Raw genomic sequence first — 23531 nt, forward strand, 5'->3', positions numbered from 1 at the left:
GCGGTACAGGGGCCCATGGCAGATTAGGGGCCTGGCAGCAGCAATGGGAGGCCCGTAATCTGCCAGCACCCTATGACAAAATGGAACCCAGCAGCAGTGTGAGGAGACCTGAAAGTGGCACATGGCAGAGTGTGGCGATGGAGACAGCAGCAATGGGAGGCTGTACAGGGACCCATGACACACTGTGGACCTGGCAGCAGCATGAGGAGGCGGTACAGGGGCCCATGGCAGATTAGGGGCCTGGCAGCAGCAATGGGAGGCCCGTAATCTGCCAGCACCCTATGACAAAATGGAACACACCAGCAGTGTGAGGAGACCTGAAAGTGGCACATGTTTGGGGCATGATTCATGGCGGATTTAGTCAGTTGTGTCAGGAACTGGTGGTTTGAAATCCAGACTAATCCACGCCTGATTCATTTTCACAAACGTGAGTCTCTCCACACTTTGGGTGGACAGTCGTGTCCTCCGCGGAGTTACAATACCTCCTGCCGCACTAAACACGCGCTCCGATGCCACGCTACTGGCCGGGCATGACAGCCTTTCAAGGGCAAATTCAGCTAGTTGGGGCCAAAGGTCAAGTTTCGTTGCCCAGTAGTCAAGGGGATTCTCTACCTCGGTTGGCAGGGTGCTGTCCAAGTAGGCCCAAGCCTGTTGTTTGAGGTCCTGCTCCAGGTCCACCTGATGCTGCTGCTGCTGCGGCTGGTTAGTAGTTTCCTCACTGCGCTGGTGAAGAAAGCTACTCATCATCGACTGCAGACTGAGGCAGCCGCTGCTGGTGGAGCTGCCACTGCTCCTACCACCCCACCCCTCCCCTGCTGCCATGGCAGCGGAACGCGAGCGCACAGGGCCCACAGTGTCTGAGGATGGAAGTTGGCGCACAAAGGCAGAGACCAACTGACTACATAGGTGGTTTTTATAGTACGTTATTTTGGCCTCCCTCTCAGCAGGTGTGAAAAAGGCCACCATTTTTGAACGGTAGCGAGGGTCCAACAAGGTGGACAGCCAAAAGTCATCCCTCTGTCTGATGGTTATTATTCGGCTGTCGCTACGCAAGCAACCGAGCATGCTATGGGCCATTTGTGCCAAGGAATGCGAGGGACTCCCTGCCTCCATCTCCACAGCATACTGCCACGGTGCGTCTGGGTCCTCTGTCTCCTCCTCCTCCTCTACCAGATGCTCCTGCTCCTCCACTCCTGTCCGCTGAGTGGAAAAACCACCCATTTCACTCAATAATTCCTGAGCACCAATGAGCACCTCCTCTACCTCCTCCTCTTCTTCCTATCCTGCCCCCACAGGGGTCATGTGGCGTTGAGATCTGTGCGCCACGTCTACCGCACCCTGACCAGCCATTGTTAACAGCATTTGTTCCAGGACGTGCAACAGAGGAATGACGTCGTTCATCCCATAGTCCTGCCGACTCACGAATAGCGTGGCCTCCTCAAAGGGCCTGAGCAAGCGGCAGGTGTCACGCATGAGCTGCCAATGGCTGACATCTAAGTTACACAGGGGAGTACCTTTATCCGCTTGTAACATCAGGAAATCGGTGATGGCCTTTCGCTGTTCGTAAAGGCGGTCTAACATGTGTAGGGTTGAATTCCACCTTGTTGCAACGTCGCAGATCAGGCGATGCTGTGGAATTCTGTTCTGCCGCTGCAGCTCAAGGAGGGTGTGCTTTGCGGTGTAGGAATGGCTGAAATGCATGCAAAGTTTACGTGACATTTTAAGGATGTCTTGCAGTGGGATGGTGGATTTTAGGAACCGCTTGACAACCAGATTGAACACGTGAGCCATGCATGGCGCATGGCACAACCTTCCTTGACGCAGAGCAGACACCATGTTCTTTCCGTTGTCGGTCAACATGGTTCCGATTTTCAGTTTGCGCGGAGACAGCCATCTGTCGATTTCTCTGTTCATTACACTCAGAAGTTCCTCCCCTGTGTGACTACGTTCGCCAAGGCATACCAGGTGCAGCACAGCGTGACACCGTTGCGCCCTGCACATGTGATATGCCGGTCGGGTAATGGGACTTGGCACGGGGGTGGCGGCTGAGGACACGGCGGAAGAAGAGGTGGTAGAGGCGGACATCTTTGCTGGACCAAGGACGTGCAAACGTGGAGGCAAAAGCGGCGTGACCTGTCCAAGTTGCTGGTGCGGCTGTGCCGGCACCACGTTCACCCAGTGGGCCGTAAATGACATGTACTGTCCCTGACCGTAGTTACAGCTCCACACGTCGGCGCTGCCGTGCACTTTGGCAGAGACCGACATGCTCAAAGACTGGCCCACCATCTCTTCTACATGTGAATGCAGGGCTGGCACTGCCTTTTTGGCGAAGAAATGACGGCTTGGCACTCTCCACCGCGGCGCGGCACAAGCTATCATTTCTCGGAAAGGTGCTGAGTCCACCAGTTGGAAAGGGAGGGACTGCAGCACCAGCAACTTGGACAGGAGGACGTTCAGCTTCTGCACCGTCGGGTGCGTGCTCGCAAACTGTTGTCTCTTGGAAACGGATTCCAAGAAAGACTGCTGACGGAATCCGTGAAGAGGAGTAGCAGGAGAAGGAGCATCTGAACGAGCGGAAGATGCCAACGAGCGACAACTCCCCTCAGCAGAGGTGTTGGAGCCTTGACTGGCTGATAGAGGGCGATTGACGTCGGGTGACGGAGCAAGTAACGGAGCGGGTGATGGAGCGGGGGCTGGGGCAGGCAGAACCGCCGTATCTTTATCACGGTTTTCCCAGGCCACCGAATGGCGATGCTGCATATGCTGACGCAACGCTGTAGTCCCAACATGGGCCCCCTGGCCACGCTTGACTTTCTGGCCACATAGTCGACATACGGCTACGTTTACTTACTCGGGCGGCTTGACGAAAAATTGCCACACCGCCGAGTAGGAAACTTTGCCCCCGCTACTCCTCACTGGCTGACTGCTGCTTCCTCCGTGCACACCGGCACCACTACTGGCCGTGGTGGTAGGCTGCAGTGGAGCTGGTGCTCTACTCCGTGGCCGTTTGGCTCCACTGACACTGATGCGACCCTGCTGCCTCCTGGGCAACCCACCGACTGTTTTGCTTGCTGCCAAGCTGGCACCCTCTTCTCCTGATGATGCGGAAGCAATAGCCTGATGACGACGAGGCTGCCAAGTGCGATCAGCCTAATCATCATCAATTAGGGTCTCCGCGTCACTACTAGCCCCCTCGGCTGCGTGTGGGTCAGGAGACAGACCTGTCTCTAGACCGGCTACCGAGCCACTCTGCTCGCCAGTACTTCTTCGCCTGGCTGCTGAAGAGGCGTATGTCTCCCCCCGTTCCTGACCGCCCTCTGTTAGCTCTTCCTCACTGTACAGTGGGGCTGAGCCCACAGCATGCGATACTTCGCTTGGTGAGGGAACACCAAAGGACAGGGGCAGGTAGAGGACACGTGATTTCAGTGGGCTTGCTCCCGGGCCATGCCAACTAACGGTTGTGTCTGACGTACACACTGACCGTTGGCTGTAGGTGTCAGAGGTGACCTGCGAAGAGGAAGACGACCGAGCCAACCAATCGATGACGGCAGGGTTGTCGGTGGAGACACGACCGCTGGATGACACCGGGAGCACTGGCCTCTGGCTGCGACTAGTGCTGCCTCGACCCCTTCCTCTGCTGCCACGTCTGCTCGCTCCTGAAACATTGCCTCCTCTGCCACTCCTCTGCATGTTGTCTGACATACTATTTAATTCTATAAGCACCCCAAAAATAACATAACGATTCTGTGTCCCTGAGTAACAATTATGTGTCCCTGAGTAACAATTCTGTGTCCCTGAGTAATGATTATGTGTCCCTGAGTAACGATTCTGTGTCCCTGAGTAACAATTCTGTGTCCCTGAGTAACAGTTCTGTGTCCCTGAGTAACAGTTCTGTGTCCCTCAGTAACAATTCTGTGTCTGTCCCTAAGTAACAATTCTGTGTCCCTCAGTAACAATTCTGTGTCCCTCAGTAACAATTCTGTGTCTGTCCCTGAGTAACAGTTCTGTGTCACTCAGTAACAGTTCTGTGTCCCTGAGTAACAGTTCTGTGTCCCTCAGTAACAATTCTGTGTCTGTCCCTGAGTAACAATTCTGTGTCCCTCAGTAACAATTCTGTGTCCCTCAGTAACAATTCTGTGTCTGTCCCTGAGTAACAGTTCTGTGTCCCTGAGTAACAGTTCTGTGTCCCTGAGTAACAATTATGTGTCCCTCAGTAACAATTCTGTGTCCCTCAGTAACAATTCTGTGTCCCTCAGTAACAATTCTGTGTCCCTCAGTAACAATTCTGTGTCTGTCCCTGAGTAACAGTTCTGTGTCCCTGAGTAACAGTTCTGTGTCCCTGAGTAACAGTTCTGTGTCCGTGAGTAACAGTTCTGTGTCCCTGAGTAACAGTTCTGTGTCCCTCAGTAACAATTCTGTGTCTGTCCCTGAGTAACAATTCTGTGTCCCTCAGTAACAATTCTGTGTCCCTCAGTAACAATTCTGTGTCTGTCCCTGAGTAACAATTCTGTGTCCCTGAGTAACAGTTCTGTGTCCCTGAGTAACAGTTCTGTGTCCCTGAGTAACAGTTCTGTGTCCCTCAGTAACAATTCTGTGTCTGTCCCTGAGTAACAATTCTGTGTCCCTGAGTAACAGTTCTGTGTCCCTGAGTAACAGTTCTGTGTCCCTCAGTAACAATTCTGTGTCTGTCCCTGAGTAACAATTCTGTGTCCCTCAGTAACAATTCTTTGTCTGTCCCTCAGTAACAATTCTGTGTCTGTCCCTGAGTAACAGTTCTGTGTCCCTGAGTAACAGTTCTGTGTCCCTCAGTAACAATTCTGTGTCTGTCCCTGAGTAACAATTCTGTGTCCCTCAGTAACAATTCTGTGTCCCTCAGTAACAATTCTGTGTCTGTCCCTGAGTAACAGTTCTGTGTCCCTGAGTAACAGTTCTGTGTCCCTGAGTAACAGTTCTGTGTCCCTGAGTAACAGTTCTGTGTCCCTCAGTAACAATTCTGTGTCCCTCAGAAACAATTCTGTGTCCCTCAGTAACAATTCTGTGTCTGTCCCTGAGTAACAGTTCTGTGTCCCTGAGTAACAGTTCTGTGTCCCTGAGTAACAATTCTGTGTCCCTCAGTAACAATTCTGTGTCTGTCCCTCAGTAACAATTCTGTGTCTGTCTCTGAGTAACAGTTCTGTGTCCCTGAGTAACAGTTCTGTGTCCCTGAGTAACAGTTCTGTGTCCCTCAGTAACAATTCTGTGTCTGTCCCTGAGTAACAATTCTGTGTCCCTCAGTAACAATTCTGTGTCCCTCAGTAACAATTCTGTGTCCCTCAGTAACAATTATGTGTCTGTCCCTGAGTAACAATTCTGTGTCCCTGAGTAACAGTTCTGTGTCCCTGAGTAACAGTTCTGTGTCCCTGAGTAACAGTTCTGTGTCCCTCAGTAACAATTCTGTGTCTGTCCCTGAGTAACAATTCTGTGTCCCTCAGTAACAATTCTGTTTCCCTCAGTAACAATTCTGTGTCCCTCAGTAACAATTCTGTGTCTGTCCCTGAGTAACAATTCTGTGTCCCTGAGTAAAAGTTCTGTGTCCCTGAGTAACAGTTCTGTGTCCCTGAGTAACAGTTCTGTGTCCCTCAGTAACAATTCTGTGTCTGTCCCTGAGTAACAATTCTGTGTCCCTCAGTAACAATTCTGTGTCCCTCAGTAACAATTCTGTGTCCCTCAGTAACAATTCTGTGTCTGTCCCTGAGTAACAGTTCTGTGTCCCTGAGTAACAGTTCTGTGTCCCTGAGTAACAGTTCTGTGTCCCTGAGTAACAATTCTGTGTCTGTCCCTGAGTAACAGTTCTGTGTCCCTGAGTAACGATTCTGTGTCCCTGAGTAACAGTTCTGTGTCCCTGAGTAACAATTCTGTGTCTATAAGTAACGATTCTGTGTCTTTCCCTCAGTAACAATTCTGTGTCTGTCTCTGAGTAACAGTTCTGTGTCCCTGAGTAACAGTTCTGTGTCCCTCAGTAACAATTCTGTGTCTGTCCCTGAGTAACAGTTCTGTGTCCCTGAGTAACATTTCTGTGTCCCTGAGTAACAGTTCTGTGTCCCTGAGTAACGATTCTGTGTCCCTGAGTAACAGTTCTGTGTCCCTGAGTAACAATTCTGTGTCCCTCAGTAACAATTCTGTGTCTGTCCCTCAGTAACAATTCTGTGTCTGTCTCTGAGTAACAGTTCTGTGTCCCTGAGTAACAGTTCTGTGTCCCTGAGTAACAGTTCTGTGTCCCTCAGTAACAATTCTGTGTCTGTCCCTGAGTAACAATTCTGTGTCCCTCAGTAACAATTCTGTGTCCCTCAGTAACAATTCTGTGTCCCTCAGTAACAATTCTGTGTCTGTCCCTGAGTAACAATTCTGTGTCCCTGAGTAACAGTTCTGTGTCCCTGAGTAACAGTTCTGTGTCCGTGAGTAACAGTTCTGTGTCCCTCAGTAACAATTCTGTGTCTGTCCCTGAGTAACAATTCTGTGTCCCTCAGTAACAATTCTGTGTCTGTCCCTGAGTAACAATTCTGTGTCCCTGAGTAACAGTTCTGTGTCCCTGAGTAACAGTTCTGTGTCCCTGAGTAACAGTTCTGTGTCCCTCAGTAACAATTCTGTGTCTGTCCCTGAGTAACAATTCTGTGTCCCTCAGTAACAATTCTGTGTCCCTCAGTAACAATTCTGTGTCTGTCCCTGAGTAACAGTTCTGTGTCCCTGAGTAACAGTTCTGTGTCCCTGAGTAACAGTTCTGTGTCCCTGAGTAACAATTCTGTGTCTGTCCCTGAGTAACAGTTCTGTGTCCCTGAGTAACGATTTTGTGTCCCTGAGTAACAGTTCTGTGTCCCTGAGTAACAATTCTGTGTCCCTAAGTAACGATTCTGTGTCTGTCCCTCAGTAACAATTCTGTGTCTGTCTCTGAGTAACAGTTCTGTGTCCCTGAGTAACAGTTCTGTGTCCCTGAGTAACAGTTCTGTGTCCCTGAGTAACAATTCTGTGTCTGTCCCTGAGTAACAGTTCTGTGTCCCTGAGTAACAGTTCTGTGTCCCTGAGTAACGATTCTGTGTCCCTGAGTAACACTTCTGTGTCCCTGAGTAACAATTCTGTGTCCCTCAGTAACAATTCTGTGTCTGTCCCTCAGTAACAATTCTGTGTCTGTCTCTGAGTAACAGTTCTGTGTCCCTGAGTAACAGTTCTGTGTCCCTCAGTAACAATTCTGTGTCTGTCCCCGAGTAACAATTCTGTGTCCCTCAGTAACAATTCTGTGTCCCTCAGTAACAATTCTGTGTCCCTCAGTAACAATTCTGTGTCTGTCCCTGAGTAACAATTCTGTGTCCCTGAGTAACAGTTCTGTGTCCCTGAGTAACAGTTCTGTGTCCCTCAGTAACAATTCTGTGTCTGTCCCTGAGTAACAATTCTGTGTCCCTCAGTAACAATTCTGTGTCCCTCAGTAACAATTCTGTGTCCCTCAGTAACAATTCTGTGTCTGTCCCTGAGTAACAATTCTGTGTCCCTGAGTAACAGTTCTGTGTCCCTGAGTAACAGTTCTGTGTCCCTGAGTAACAGTTCTGTGTCCCTCAGTAACAATTCTGTGTCTGTCCCTGAGTAACAATTCTGTGTCCCTCAGTAACAATTCTGTGTCCCTCAGTAACAATTCTGTGTCTGTCCCTGAGTAACAGTTCTGTGTCCCTGAGTAACAGTTCTGTGTCCCTGAGTAACGATTCTGTGTCCCTGAGTAACAGTTCTGTGTCCCTGAGTAACAATTCTGTGTCCCTAAGTAACAATTCTGTGTCCCTAAAGTATCTGTGGCCCTAACTCTGTCCCTAATACAGAGAGGTCTGTCTCTCTTGAATGACTGGAGGCAAATGGAGAATTGTAAGATGGCCGCAATTTATAGCTCGACCATTACACAGTGCTGGCTGGCTGGCTGCTGATTGGCTAATGCGATCACATGTCATGAATGAATGCATTATGGGTCAGCGCGCCTTGTCTGCGCGCCTTCCCAGACATCCCCGCTCCGTCGCCACACATGTCGCCGCCATTTTAGGAAAAATTTCGATTCGCGCATCCGAAGTCTGCTAATTTTCGGATTCGGCGCGAATCAAATTTTTCCTAATATTCGAAACGAATTCCACTTCGCCGAGTTCGATTCGCTCATCTCTAATAGAGACCTTTATTGAGATTTTCTGTTGTGTTGTTACAAAGCAGCAGACGGTCCTGCAGGACTTCCAGCATTTTATATAAGAACAAATCATTAGCCGGTACAAATGTCTTCATGTAAACCTGAGAATATTGTGTAGGTACTCCGTACATGTTCTCCTTTTATTAATTCCTCAGAATGGTGATTTTATTTGATTGTTTAAATGGATAATTATATCTCTGCTCTATAGTAATACATGTAAACAGACAAAAAAATGAATAATATGAGGAATCTGACAGAGATTTCCTCTTTTACCCTCGTAGGTCTATCAGACCATCCACTGACCATGAATGTACTTTTTTGGGCTTTTCCTTCTGATCTATCTGATGACTCTTATCACAAACCTTCTTATATTTTTCTTGGTCCTCACTGACCACCATCTGCACAACCCAATGTATTTTTTTCTTGCCAACTTGGCATTTCTGGACATGTCCTATTCATCAGTGACCGCACCGAGGATGCTCTATGACTTGGTCACAAGAAGCCGATCAATATCCATTCCTGCCTGTATAGCCCAAGTCTTTTTTTATGTGTGGTGTGCTTGTTCAGAACTTTTCTTACTCTCAGTTATGTCCTACGACCGCTACATTGCCATCTGCCACCCCCTACATTACAAACTAATGATGTCTTGGAGGGTCTGTGCTCGTATGGCCTCCATGGTCTGGGGTGTAGGATGTTCTGTCTCTTTGGTTCATACTTTATTTTTGCTCAGGTTGTCCTTCTGCAGAACATCTTCCATCCACAACTTCTTTTGTGACCTTCCACACTTGTATCAGATTACATGTACTGACCCCTTCATAAACATGGTGGTCATATTCTTAGCAGGTGCTACTTTTGCATTAGGAGCCTTTCTTTTGACCTTTCTTCCATATGTCTATATTTTCACTACCATCCTCAGAATCCGTAGTAAGACTGGAAAGAGGAAAGCATTCTCCACCTGCACCTCACACCTCACCGTGGTCTTCATCTTTTATGGCTCCTTAATTTTTATTTACTTGGTTTCATCTTCCAGCAATATGTAAAATTTAAATAAACTGTTTACAGTCATATCTGCCCTCATTAACCCATTGCTGAATCCTCTGATCTACAGCCTGAGGAACAAAGATCTCAAGGAGGCACTTAGGAGGTCTTATTATCACCTAAAATTAATTCAGGTTTGCTGCTGAAACAAAAATAGTGAATATTGACACTTTTATTTTTCTAGAAAATTTTTAGATGACTAAAGATGTTAGTAATGTCTTTCAGAAATTGTAAAAATGTCCGTTGTTCAAAGTTGTACCCAACCTATTCATGACCAATGGTCACTGTAATCCTGATGCTCTGGCCACATTCTTTTTTTTTCTGTGTTTACCTTTTTTTTATTAATTTCAAATACATTACATATCAAAAATACTTATACAGGGAAACATTAACCTCCTCCGGCCCGCCATATAAGGAAATGGCGGGAGCGCGGTGGTTCTGTTACCCTTGGAGGACGTCATATGACGTCCTCCCACTCTAACCACGCGTGCTGCCCCTGGGGGCGCGCAGCACGGCGATCTGTGGTGTGCTGTGTCCCTGGGACACAGCGGATCATCAATCAGTGGAAAGAGCGGATGACTTCGGCTCTGTCATGTGATCAGCTGTGTCCAATCACAGCTGATCTCATGTAAATACGGAAATTTCGGTTATCGGCATTTCTTTCCTCACGAGCTCTCACGCTCACAGCTTGTGAGGAGAGGAGAGCCGGTAATCGGCATTCCTCGGAGGGGACATCTATACTGATCATCAGGGCACTGATGATCAGTGGAGCCCCATCAGTGCCACCTGTGAGTGCCCATCAGTGCACATTAATGCCACATATCAGTGCCCGTCTGAGCTGCCTTTTAGTGTCAACTATCAGTGCCAGTCAGTGCCACCTATCAGTGCTATTAATCAGTGCCACCTATCAGTGCTAGTCAGTGCTGCCTATTGGTGCCAGTCAATGCCGCCTATCAGTGGCCATAAGTGCCACATAAGAGTTCCAGTCAGTGCTGCCTATCAGTGCCATATATGAGTACTGCCTTTCAGTGCCCATCAGTGATGTCTGTGAATGTCCACCAGTGATGCCTGTCAATGCTCATCAGTACCACCTACCAGTGCCTCCTCATCAGTGCCCATCAGTGCCGGCTATCAGTGCCCATCAGTGCAGCCTATCATTGCCCATCACTGCAGCCTCATTAGCGTACATCAGTGAAGGAGAAAAATTACTCATTTACAAAATTGTATAACAGAAACTAAGAAAAAAACTTTTTTTTTCTAAATTTTCTGTTGTTTATCAAAAAATAAAAAACCCAGTGGTGATTAAATACCACCAAAAGAAAGCTCTATCTGTCTCAAACAAAATGTTAAAATTTCATATGGGTACAGTGTTGCATGATCGAGCAATTGTCATTCAAAGTGCAACAGTGCTGAAAGCTAAAAATTAGCCTTGGCAGGAAGAGGATAGAAGTGCCCGGTAGGCAGGAAGGGGGTAGAAGTGCCCAGTAGGCAGGAAGGGGGTAGAAGTGCCCTGTAGGCAGGAAGGGGGTAGAAGTGTCCTGTAGGCAGGAAGGGGGTAGAAGTGTCCGGTAGGCAGGAAGGGGGTAGAAGTGCCCTGTAGGCAGGAAGGGGGTAGAAGTGCCCGGTAGGCAGGAAGGGGGTAGAAGTGTCCGGTAGGCAGGAAGGGGGTAGAAGTGCCCGGTAGGCAGGAAGGGGGTAGAAGTGCCCGGTAGGCTGGAAGGGGGTAGAAGTGTCTGGTAGGCAGGAAGGGGGTAGAAGTGTCCGGTAGGCAGGAAGGGGGTAGAAGTGTCCTGTAGGCAGGAAGGGAGTAGAAGTGTCCTGTAGGCAGGAAGGGAGTAGAAGTGCCCGGTAGGCGAGGGGTTAAATACAAACATGACATGACACAGGAAGGAGGACATACAAGAAGGCTCATTCCCAAGAACCCAAAAACTCTTTTTTCCTAATGACACTTTTATTTCCCCTTTAAAAAGGAACAGAAAGAAATGAAGATCACTCCTAGTTTTACAATACTATTAACGAATAAATGCCATTCATTGTGTACTATTGTCATGTGATCTGCAATGATTGCTAACAGTGGTCACATGGTACCAACAGCAGCTGGTACACTGATTGGTCATCCGCTATGTCTGGTGGAAACAGCGGGTGACAGATCACGCAGCAGTGTGGCCCATGGGGCGAGCACAAGCCACGTTCTGTGGAGGATTATTATTATTATTATACAGTATTTATAAAGCGCCGATAGTTGGCTCAGCGCTGTACATTACAGAGGGGGACAGAACATGTGACAGAACAATACCAATACAATGCAAAACATGAGGGGATAGAGGGCCCTGCTCCTTGGAGCTTACAATCTAGGAGGGAGGGGATGGTGGCACAGGAGGAGATAGCTGTGGGGGATGGAGTGGTAGGAAGAGGTTTTCAGCGCCTAAAGGAGAGGAGAGTAGGTGATAATCTGATGGGTTGGGACAGGGAGTTCCAGAGGATGGGTGACACCCTGGAGAAGTCCTGGAGGCGGGCATGGGAGGAGGAGACCAGAGAGAGACTAGAGAGAAGGAGGTCTTGTGAGGAGCGGAGTGTGCGTGTTGGGCGGTACTTGGATATTAGGTCAGTGATGTAGTTCGGGGCAGTATGGTGGACGGCTTTGTACGTCAGTGTTAGGATTTTGAATTTGATCCGTTGTGCAATCGGAAGCCAGTGGAGGGATTGGCAGAGGGGGGTGGAGGACACTGAGTGGAGGCCAGTGGAGGGATTGGCAGAGGGGGGTGGAGGACACTGAATGGAGGCCAGTGGAGGGATTGGCAGAGGGGGGTGGAGGACACTGAGTGGAGGCCAGTGGAGGGATTGGCAGAGGGGGTGGAGGCCAGTGGAGGGATTGGCAGAGGGGGGGGGTGGAGATGGAGCAGTTGGAAAGGTGAATGAGTCTGGCAGCCGTATTCAGGATCGATTGAAGCAGGGATAGCCTGTGGCGAGGCAGGCCAGTGAGGAGGGAGTTGCAGTAGTCGAGTTGTGATATGATGAGGGAGTGGATGAGCCGTTTAGTGGTTTCTGGGGTTAGGAACGTGCGGATTTTGGCGATGTTGCGGAGGTGGAGTCTGCATGTTGCGGAGGTGGAGTCTGCACGAGTTTGTTAAAGATTGGACATGGGGCTGGAAGGATAGGTTGGAGTCCAGAATGACACCAAGTACTCTGGCCTGCGGGGTGGGTTTGATGATGGCGTTGTTGGACATGATGGAGAAGTCAATGGGGGGGGGCGCGCGGCTGGGGGGGGAAGACAAGAAACTCAGTTTTGGAGAGGTTCAGTTTAAGGAAGTGGAGTGACATCCAGTCTGATATGTCGCTCAGTAGGTGTGTGATTCGGGCGGAGACCGAGGGGGTGAGGTGGGGGGTTGAGAGATAGATTTGTGTGTCGTCGGCATAGAGGTGATAGTTGAAGCCGTGAGAGTGTATGAGTTGGCCAAGGGAGGAGGTGTAGATGGAGAAGAGAAGGGGCCCGAGGACAGAGCCTTGAGGGACCCCAACAGAGAGGGGGAGTGAGGGGGATATCATATGACATCCAGACATAATGACGTGTGTATTGCCGTCACTTGTCTTTAGGCCGGGCAGGAAAAAGATATACAGTATATATATATATTTTTTTATTTTTTTTTTAAGAATACTTAGTATCTACATTAAATGTCCATTATAAATGTTAGTCTTTGCAATGCTGGTAGTGGTTACTCTTGTTGCTGCAAGCACAGATCAACTGCCACCTTCCACACGGAATCATGGCTACGGTACTCATCCTTGGGATGGCAGAATATAGGCAAAAATATCTGCCTAAATTTAGCTTCTCCTCCCCCATCCTAGTGATTGGGCATTGAAAGAGCAGCAGTATGCTGAGGTAATCTGTGTGCTTTCCCATCCAGTAAGCGTGTTCATTGTCTTCCACTGTGTGCCACCCAAGTTCTATATCAGACCCTTTGAGTGTGGTATGGATTTTAAGGGAGAACACCATGCAAAATCCATACAGGAACCCCCCCAAAATCTATCAGAGTATGCAGAATGGATGGCCAGGTAAAGCGAGTTGAACCCACCTCTTGAACCATACCAGATCACATGCCCTGAACAGGGGGAGGGTACTCTTCAAGGGTTACCCTCCCCCAGAAAAGCACCTTGTCTCATACTGATGAGCTAAAAGGGCCTGTTTCCCACAACCCCAACCTAGTGGTTGGGGGGGACCGTTGGCAGGGGGTTTACCAGAATTTGGAAGCCCTCCTTAAAAAAACAGGTGACCTAGATACTGGATACCCCCCATGTGAATGTGTAAGGGGGACATAATAAAAAAAAGTTATTAAACACACTTGTAAAAAATAAATAAAAAAACTACAATGTCCTACAATGTAAATCCCTTGACGATCCCATTGTCCAGCAATGCAGATCCTCGTTCATTGTGAATGACTTCACCCGAGAGACCCCGCCCCTTTGCTTACATTTAGCAGAAGGGACCAGAAGCTGTCATTTGCTGCAAATTGGTAACTGGGTCAGACGTATTGGTGGGTATCTGAATTTTTTCTTTCAATGCATCAACGGGATGACAGCAGTTGTTCAACATGACTGACTAGGATCTGCATCTATGGACAATGGGATTGAAGATAGATTTACATCTTTTGACTTTTTTGGTGCTTTTTATTTTTTGACTTAAAAACATCTTCAAAATTTAGTTTAGCTACTATGCATATTTTATTTATTATAATTAAGTAGGAGTCCTATCATCCCCTTAGTCATCCATATGGAGAGAGATATCTGGGTCCCTTTTATTTTTAAAGGGGTTATTTTTAAAGGCGTTCTCAATGCTGCTCCTTACCCTCAGATCCCACAACCACCAGAGCTTTGGGAAAGGAGCCCTTGCCCTTAACAGCATAGAAACAAGGTGCTTTGCCAGGGGTGTCAAGGTACCCCCCATGTTGTACCTGGGGCCTGGCATAGTTCAGAGGTCTACCTTGAACTTTTCTCCCCCTTTTCCTGGCCTTCCATGCTCTATACTCAAATGTCTAGTATAGATATGGGGGGATTCCATGCTTATTTGTTTTTTGCATGGGGTTCCCTATTAAAATTCATACCAAATCTAAATGAACTGGTATGGTTTTTGGGGAGAACCCAATACTTTTTTCCATACATCTCCACCCTTTGTCCAAACAGGCATGGGACATTGGCTGCTAGAAAGCTGGTGACCGCCAGCTCCAACAGCCAACCTGAGCAGGAATCTGTCTATCTTCCTACTGCTAAATGTTTTACTTCCAGCTGCAGTTGGGGGTTTGGCCCAACCGAACACCCATTTAGTCTGGCAGTTCACCAAACCTTCAGACAATCAAAATTCAGTTCAAACATTTGGACTGAACCAGCAACTTCTCCCTACATATAACAGAACAGACTGGCCTCCTGGATTGTGAAGTTTTTCTATCTGAAATTTTTAGTAGCTGGGCGAATTTCCACCAGTTTGTGATCATAGATGTTTTCCTTTTAACTGGCAATAAATGGCAACATAGAGAAAAAATTGTTAATAATTTGAAAAAAAAAAAAAATCATAGAGGTTCCTGGTCTTATTTTTGTGGGTGGGTCAGAGTCTCCATGGTGTTGGTAGACCCTGGCATCATGGGGTTAACTGAAAGTTACATAATTTTTCTTTGTTGTCTACACAGGCTTTTAGTGATTTGTTTTACAAAGGGGTTAATTTAGCAGAGTGGCTAAGTGGTTAGCACTTCCGTCTAGCAGCACTACAATCGGTTCAAATCCCAACCATGGCACCATCTGCACAGAGTTTGCATGTTCTCCTGGAGCCTGCATGGGTTTCCTCCCACACTCTAAAGACATGCTGGTGGGTTAATTGGCTCCTATCTAAATTGGCCCTAGTATGTGTATGTATGAATTTGGGTTAGGGGGCTTAGATTGTAAGTCAGGATCCACCCCACAATCTGGAGCTGCACCTGGCTCAACGAAGTGCTGAGAGCATGAGCCAGCCGCTCCCTCCCCCTCCTCTGGAAACTGAACCTGAGGACCTTCAGTGCAAGGATCTTCCTGCTTCTCCTTCATCCATTCTCTGGATATCAAGTACCTGATGACAGAGGCCAATGGAGAGAGGGCTTCCCTCTAAGTTCCAGACTCCCCTGAAGGTGGGACAGCAGGAGTCAGGCCCAGAGTTGCACAGGTCGCCTGTTGGAGTGCTTGTTTGATGGTCCACCCAGGAGCACAGCTGATGCGCTGAGATGGGGCCTGCAGGCAGGGAGCGCCTGTGCGAGATATGCAGGTCTTCCAGAGAACACAGGATCACAGGATAACCAGTTCGAGCCAAGGTCGGGTGCCAGGTGGGGATCGGAGCAGACATAGTCAAAAGGGATAGTCGAGGTCATACACAGAGAGCAGGAGAGAAGATTCGTTAGACAAGCCGGGGTTAGGTCAGGATTAAACAGAGCAGACAGGTCCAGGAGCAAGCCGAGTCGTTAACAGGAAATCACAAGTCAGGATAGCAAGGGAACAAAGGTACTAAGGAGCCAGAGATCAACCAGCACCTGAGAGTAGTGCAGGACTTCCTTATAAATGCTTTTTGGCCCCAAATTTGAGCCGATGTGAACTTCTGCGGCCATGCAAGGTACTAGCAGGGGTGCCAGGCCTCCTAACACCTCTGCTGAGGACAGAGCCCTGACACTGGATCTGTGCTGCTTCTTCCCTCACTCCCAATATTAGAATGCAAATTTGGCCAACTCTTCCCATACCATCCAGTGGAAACTTGTTCCAGTTCCAGCACCATAGCAGATACGCAGACACAATCACTATTTTTTATTATGGCTAATTTTACTATTTTTATTATTTTTGTAAATTAAATTATATTTATGTACTATTTAAACATGTTTCTCAAAAGGTAGTCGCCATCTTACAAATCTTAAAAATTCAAGCCAGACCGGGCTCTAGCTAGACCATACTGACATTGGCAGGGCATTGAGGACTACCAACACCTCTTCTAACAAACATGGAAAGGGACAGAATAAATCGTTGAATGCACACTGTGTGAACCTTTTGCTGGCTTGCAGAGGTGGGAGGGATGCCAGTAAACCTTGTATGGCTGCAACATTTGGTGGCTCTGCCACTTCTACCTCCTAATTACGAGAGTGCAGATCTCTAGATGCTCCAATTCACAGGGAAAACACCGGAAACATTTCCCTTTTGTTACCTCTGCTGCTTAATCCTGTGTAATGGTGCTGCCCAGTATCATCATAGTCACCATCTGGAACATATCCTCCTTCTCCCCTTTCTTGTCAAAAACCCCTCATGGAATTAAAAATGGGCCAAAGCTATAGTTTTTCTTAGGAAGACACTGTGACGTCTTTCTCTACCTTTTGGCTTGTTTTTTCTGCCATAAAATTGTGGTGCTACTGAAGAATCTATACCCACCAAAACCCACCAAAAAATAGCTGCAGGATTCATTTTTTAGAAAGATTACCGACTTTTTGCTCATGTCTCCATTTGTAGGCCTCTTGGTGCAGCCCCGGGCCAACTTCTACCCATCTGTGTATGAAAGGATAATATTTTTTAGGATGAGGACTACCTGTGCCTTTAGTTTCTGCTTTTTGGCCCGTAGTTATCCCAAACTATTGTGACCCCGGACAAGTTTTACCCAACCAAACACAAAGATTGCAGCTTTCTTTACAGGTTAGAAACTGTGCAATCCAATGAAGTTTTCACTTGACAACCCTTAGAAGATGCAACTACAAAATGATGGAATCTTCAAAGAAAAACATTGAACTTTGTAAAGTATTTTAGATCATTCTGTCCACTACCCAATAAATAAAAAAGTTGACAAAAAAAAGATTAAAACGGTTTCAGTGGATTTTATTCACAGTTTACATTTTCATAACTACAACAAATTATAAATAAATACATATTCTCAAGTCACAAAGCTGTTATACATTTATTCTATAGAGACCTTTATGGAGATTTTCTGTTGTTGTTACAAAGCAGCAGACGGTCCTGCAGGACTTCCAACATTTTATATAAGAACAAATCATTAGCCGGTACAAATGTCTTCATGTAAACCTGAGAATATTGTGTAGGTACTCCGTACATGTTCTCCTTTTAATAATTCCTTAGAATGGTGATTGTTTAAATCGATAATTATATCTCTGCTCTATAGTAATACATGTAAACAGACAAAAAAAAAGAATAATATGAGGAATCAGACAGATATTTCCTCTTTTACCCTCGTAGGTCTATCAGACCATCCACTGACCATGAATGCACTGTTTGTGGTTTTCCTTCTGATCTATCTGATGACTCTTATCACAAACCTCCTTATATTTTTCTTGGTCCTCACTGACCACCATCTGCACAACCCAATGTATTTTTTTCTTGCCAACTTGGCATTTCTGGACATGTCCTATTCATCAGTGACCGCACCGAGGATGCTCTATGACTTGGCCACAAAAAGCCGATCAATATCCATTCCTGCCTGTACAGCCCAAGTCTTTTTCTATCTCTGCTTTGCTTGTTCAGAATTTTTCTTACTCTCGGCTATGTCCTACGACCGCTACATTGCCATCTGCCGCCCCCTACATTACAAACAAATGATGTCTTGGAGGGTCTGTGCTCGTATGGCCTCCATGGTCTGGGTTGTAGGATGTTCTGTCTCATTGGTTTATACTTTACTTTTGTTCAGGTTGTCCTTCTGCAGAACATCTTCCATCCACAACTTCTTTTGTAACCTTCCACACTTATATCAGATTACATGTACTGACCCCTTCATAAATATGGTGGTCTTATTCTTAGTATGTGCTACTTTTGGATTAGGAGCCTTTCTTATGACCTTTCTTCCATATGTCTATATTTTTAGTACCATCCTCAGAATCCGTAGTAAGACTGGAAAGAGGAAAGCATTCTCCACCTGCACCTCACACCTCACCGTGGTCTCCATCTTTTATGGCTCCTTAATTTTTATTTACTTTGTTCCATCTTCCAGCAATATGTTAATTTTAAACAAACTATTTACAGTCATATCTGCCCTCATTAACCCATTGCTGAATCCTCTGATCTACAGCCTGAGGAACAAAGATCTCATGGAGGCACTTAGGAGGTCTTATTATCACCTAAAATTAATTCAGGTTTGCTGCTGAAACTAAAATTGTGAATATTGACACTTTTATTATTCTAGGAAATTTTTAGAGGACTAAAGATTTTCGTAATGTCTTTCAGAAATTGTATAAATGTCTGTTGTTCATAGTTGTACCCAACCTATTCATGACCAATAGTCATTGCAATCTTGATGCCCTAGCCACATTCTTTTTTTTTTTCTCCTGTGTTTGACTTTTTTTTTTATTAATTTCAAATACATTACATATCAAAAATACTTATACAGGGAAACATTAAATAAAAACTTGACATGACATAGGAGGGAGGACATACAAGAAGATGCATTCTCAAGAACCCCCAAACTCTTTTTCCTAACGATACTTTTATTTCCCCTTTAAAAAGGAACAGAAAAAAGGAAGATAACTCCTAGTTTAAAAATACTAATTGGTCCACCTAGGTTTATCCAGGAGAGTTCTTAGATCCAACAGGCCTTTTATATCCTACCTACCCCCCCCCCCCCCGCCCCCCCCCGTCATCTCTCATCCTCCACCTACATTCGTGTTTTGTGACTTTACAAAATAATCACAATCGTGACTTTTTTTCTCTTCTCCCCCTTTCTTTTTTTTCCTCCATCTTTATAGTGTCACCCCTCCCCCCCTTCTTCAAAAAGGCCACATTTTACATTATGTGTTGGTTAACGTCACGATAACTCTCTGACTAATTTACCTGCCAAAATATTTTTTACATGTTTTATAAACACATAAGGCTTTTAACTAACATACAAACTTCATAAAAGTTGAGAAATGTACAATAGTATAAAAAAATGTAGTTTTAGTATAATTCATGCTTAAATGATTTCACGTAATTATTGTTCTTCCAAATATTGTCACCAAATTCATGTTTTTATACATGTATCGAAGTGGTATGGTCAATAAACAAGTGTGTACATTTTAGGCATTCTTCATTTTCCACTGGAATGGCAGGAAGGATGGTAATGAATGAACGTGTCCTGAGTGTCCAATCTGTGGATGGTGGGAATGTCCCTTTAAGGGAATTTCACAGATTTATAAAGTTTTGATGCCATTTAGTGCGAGCAGAGAGTAAATATCTCTAAAGTCGCGCTCATTCCTCCATCACATTTGAGATGCTCCTGGTGGTAATGAGGGGAAGATAAGACTTTTTTATCCTCTATGGACAATTCAGTTGACTTTTCTGAGACATTTTTCTATTGAGGGCATTATTTTATTGAATCCCAGCGATGGCGCTATTTTCAATTTAAATGGTCAATAAATCATAGTTTTGTTACATTTTCAACAAACATTTGAAAAATTCTAAACAAAAGGTGTTTTCATTTTGGATGGATCGAATTATATCCGCTCTCAAATTTTGGGGTGATTTCCAAAATGTGTTATTGATTGAAGAAGCACATTTATTTCATGTATCCAAATGGCTCTGAATTATAAAAGAAGAATTTCCATTTCACAGAATTGAATGACTGAAGTAAATGTCCATTGTCTTCCACTGTGTGCCGCCCAAGTTCTATATCAGACCCTTTGAGTGTGGTATGGATTTTAAGGGGGAACCCAATGCAAAAGTTTAGGGAAAAAAAAGAATGAAATCCCCCAAAAATCTCTAGTAGACCCTTATTAGAGCATGCAGCATGGCTGGCCAGGACAGACGGGGTGAACCCACCTCTTGAACCACACCAGGTCACATGCCCTCCACATGGGGAAGGTACCTTTTAAGGCTTACCCCCCAGAAAAGCACCTTGTCCCCATACTGATGAGATAAAGGGCCTGTTTCCCACAACCGCAGCCTGGTGTTTGAGGGGGACTGTGGGCAGGGGGTTTACCAAAATTTTGGAACCCTCCTTAAAAATACAGGTGACCTAGATACTGGATACCCCCCATGTGAATGTGTAAGGGGTTGTTAGAACCGCCTAGCAGGGCCTCTAGCAGTCCACAGGACAGGATTCCCCAGGGCGCGGAGTCTAAGCCCCAGTCTGCTTGTTCACCAGGGCCCCTGATGGTGGGGATGGGCTTGAAGCAGACAGGGACCAGGTCGCGGCCCCTGAGTACACCCGCCTGTGGTAGAGGGATCCGCCAGAGGTATATGAAGGTAGAGAGCCTGATGTGAAGAGACGGAAGGCTGGATCCGAGCAGGATGGATGGATGGATGGCAGAGTAGTAAGCGTGGTCAAACGGGCTGGGTCAGTAACAGTGGGATCAGTGTAGTACAAGGCGGCAGGCAGAAGAATAGTCAGGTCACTCGCTGGGGTCGGTAACAGGAGTTCAGATCAGGTATGGGGGTATCCAGAAGAGAGGTCAACTAGCCAGGGGGTCAGAGCAGGAGAAGTCAGCGGAGGTCAGGTTCACACAAGGTCAGCAACAAATCTCAATAGCAGGCACACAGGAACACAGGAGCAGAGAACATATGGCAATGTGTGTAGGTGCAGGGCAGGTTTAAATAGTGCGCCCTGCCCTGCAATTGGTGCCAGGAGAGCGGCCGCGATCGTGAGTGCGCCGTCCAGGATTGAATGGATCGGCGCTCCGCGCATGCGCGGAGTCACTCACCGCCACGATCCCTGACATTGCCCCCCCCCCTACGGGCATCCTCTGGATGCCCAACCGATCTCTCCTCCGTGGGTGGCTACGATAGAACTCCCGGACCAGTCTAGGGGCGTGAACATTTTGGGCCGGTTCCCACAAATTCTCTTCAGGGCCATAGTGCTTCCACTTAATTAGGAACTGTGTCTGACCGCCTCTTTTCCTGCAATCAATGATTGCCTCAACCTCGAATTCTTCCTGTTCGTTGATGGTTATAGGCTCTGGAGGCCTGGACCTTCGGTCCGGGAAGGGATCTGGCGTTGCTGGCTTCAGTAGTGACACATGAAACACTGGGTGAATCTTGAAGGTTCCTAGGAGTGCCAGCTCATATGCCACCTCATTGATCCTCCGTTTCACCTGGAATGGGCCCATAAATTTTGGTCCCAGCTTTTTCGAGGGGCAAGACATCCTCAAATTGGTAGTAGCTATCCAGACCTGGTCTCCTGGTTGCAAGCTTAGCTCACCCCTTCTTTTCCTGTCGAAGGCCCTCTTAATGTCCTCCCGGGCCTTTGACATGGCTTCTTGAAGTACCTTGTTATTGGCGGAGAAAAAATCCAGCATATTCTGTGTTGCCGGGGTCAGGTAAAAATGTTGGGTGAAACTCGTAATTAGCGAAGAATGGGGATTGCCCCATAGCAGAATGCTTCGCGTTATTATACGCGAACTCCGCCAATGGCAGGAGTGCCAGCCAGTCGTCTTTGAGAAAAGACGTGTAACATTGCAAGTACTGTTCCAGCGTCTGATTTCTCCTTTCTGTCTGCCCATTCGTCTGAGGGTGGTAGGCCGATGAAAGAGACAGCTTGATTCCCAGAACCTCGCATAATGCTCTCCAGACCTTTGAGGTAAATTGGACCCCTCGATCCGAAACAACGTCTTCTGGAACTCCATGGAGTTTCACTACTTCCTTCATGAAAATCTGTGCTGTTTCCATAGCTGAGGGCGTATTCTTTAGTGGCAGGAAATGGGCCATCTTTGACAACCGATCCACGATTACAAAATCACAGAGTGATCTTGAGACAGTGGGAGCTCCACTATGAAATCCATAGAGATCATCTGCCATGCCCGATCCGGTATGGGCAATGGTTGTAGTAGACCCCAGGCCTTACTTCTGGTGGGCTTGCTTCTCTGACACGTGGCGCAGGTTTTCACATATACAGTAGTTCACAGTCTTTCACCATGTTTGGCCACCAGAACGTCCGCTGGAGTAACTCTAGAGTCTTCACATTTCCAAAATGTCCTGCTAGAGGATGATCATGGCAGTGCCCCAGCACCAAGGTTCGGACCTCCTCAGGTACCTTGATTTGCCTTTCTTTCCAAAAGAGACCCTCCTTATTCTGTAGAGATACCCCAGGTGGGCTTGGCATTCCTATTGATGCGGTTTGAAGCCTGGAGCGTAGCTCTGTCTGGAGGGCGAGGAAGTTTCCCGTGGACAGGATGGTGTCTGGTCTAGGAACTTCTTCTGGGTTCTCAAACATGCGTGAGAGAGCGTCAGGCTTCGTATTCTTGGACCCGGGTCTGTACATGATGTGGAACGCGAATCTGGAAAAGAAGAGTGCTCATCTTGCTTGGCGTGGTCCCAGACATTTGGCTGTCCTCAAGTATTCCAGATTCTTGTGGTCAGTGAAAATCAAGATTGGATGTATGGCCCCTTCCAGTAGATGCCTCTACTCTTCCAGTGCTGTTTTGATAGCCAGAAGCTCCCGGTCGCCAATATCATAATTTCTCTCCACAGATGTCAACTTCCTAGAGAAAAATGCCACCGGGTGCTTAATTTCCTTGGTATCTTTTCGCTGGGACAGGATGGCCCCAACTGCGTTCTCCGAAGCGTCCACTTCCAAAATGTAAGACAGGGAGGAGTCAGGATGACTAAGAATAGGGGCAGTAGTAAACAGCTTCTTCAAGGTCTCAAATGCTGCTTGAGCCTCGGGCGTCCACCGGAAACGGGTTCCCTGTTTGGTGAGCTGAGTAATGGGAGACACGAGGCCTGAAAAGTTCTTGATGAACTTTAGGTAAAAGTTGGCAAATCCTATGAAGCGTTGTACGCCCTTCTTGTCTGTGGGTACTGGCCATTCTAAGATTGCTGAGACCTTTTGGGGATCCATCGCAACCCCCGTGGTGGAGATGATCAGCCCCAAAAATGCAATGCTGTGCTGCTCGAAGCTGCATTTGTCAGCTTTCGCATACAGCCCGTGTTGGCGTAAACGTTCCAACAAATTTCTGACATGACCCCTATGGTCTTCCAGAGAAGGGGAAAAGATCAAGATGTCATCCAAGTAAACAACCACAAAAATGTCTAGATAATCTCGGAATATGTCATTAATAAAATGCTGAAATGTGGCTGGGGCATTGCACAGTCCGAAGGGCATGACAAGATATTCAAAGTGCCCAAATCTTGCGCGAAATGTAGTCTTCCACTCGTCCCCCTCCCTTATGCGAACCAGGTTATATGCGCCCCTCAAATCCAATTTGGTAAATATGGCTGCCGTCTTTAACCTTTGGAACAGTTCCAGGACCAAGGGAAGGGAGTAACGATTCTTGATCGTAATCTTGTTCAAGTCACGGTAGTCGATACAGGGTCTGAGGGACTTATCTTTCTTTTCGAC

The 23531-nt window shown here is 46.9% G+C and overlaps 1 protein-coding gene and 1 pseudogene across 1 annotated transcript; both read left to right on the forward strand.

Moving 5' to 3' along the window:
* Positions 1 to 8532: 8532 nt before the first annotated feature.
* On the forward strand, positions 8533 to 9372 carry LOC149434048 (olfactory receptor 2A12-like; annotated as a pseudogene).
* Positions 9373 to 17391: 8019 nt separating this feature from the next.
* Positions 17392 to 18366, forward strand: LOC149434049 (olfactory receptor 5B12-like). Its single transcript, XM_089664135.1, has one exon. The coding sequence runs from the start codon at positions 17425 to 17427 to the stop codon at positions 18364 to 18366; it is 942 nt and encodes a 313-aa protein (XP_089520261.1). The 5' UTR covers positions 17392 to 17424.
* Positions 18367 to 23531: the final 5165 nt, after the last annotated feature.

This window comes from Staurois parvus, unplaced genomic scaffold (assembly GCF_062004578.1).
Source record: "Staurois parvus isolate SC_StPar_1 unplaced genomic scaffold, SC_StPar_1.0 ptg001842l, whole genome shotgun sequence".
Taxonomy (NCBI): domain Eukaryota; kingdom Metazoa; phylum Chordata; class Amphibia; order Anura; family Ranidae; genus Staurois; species Staurois parvus.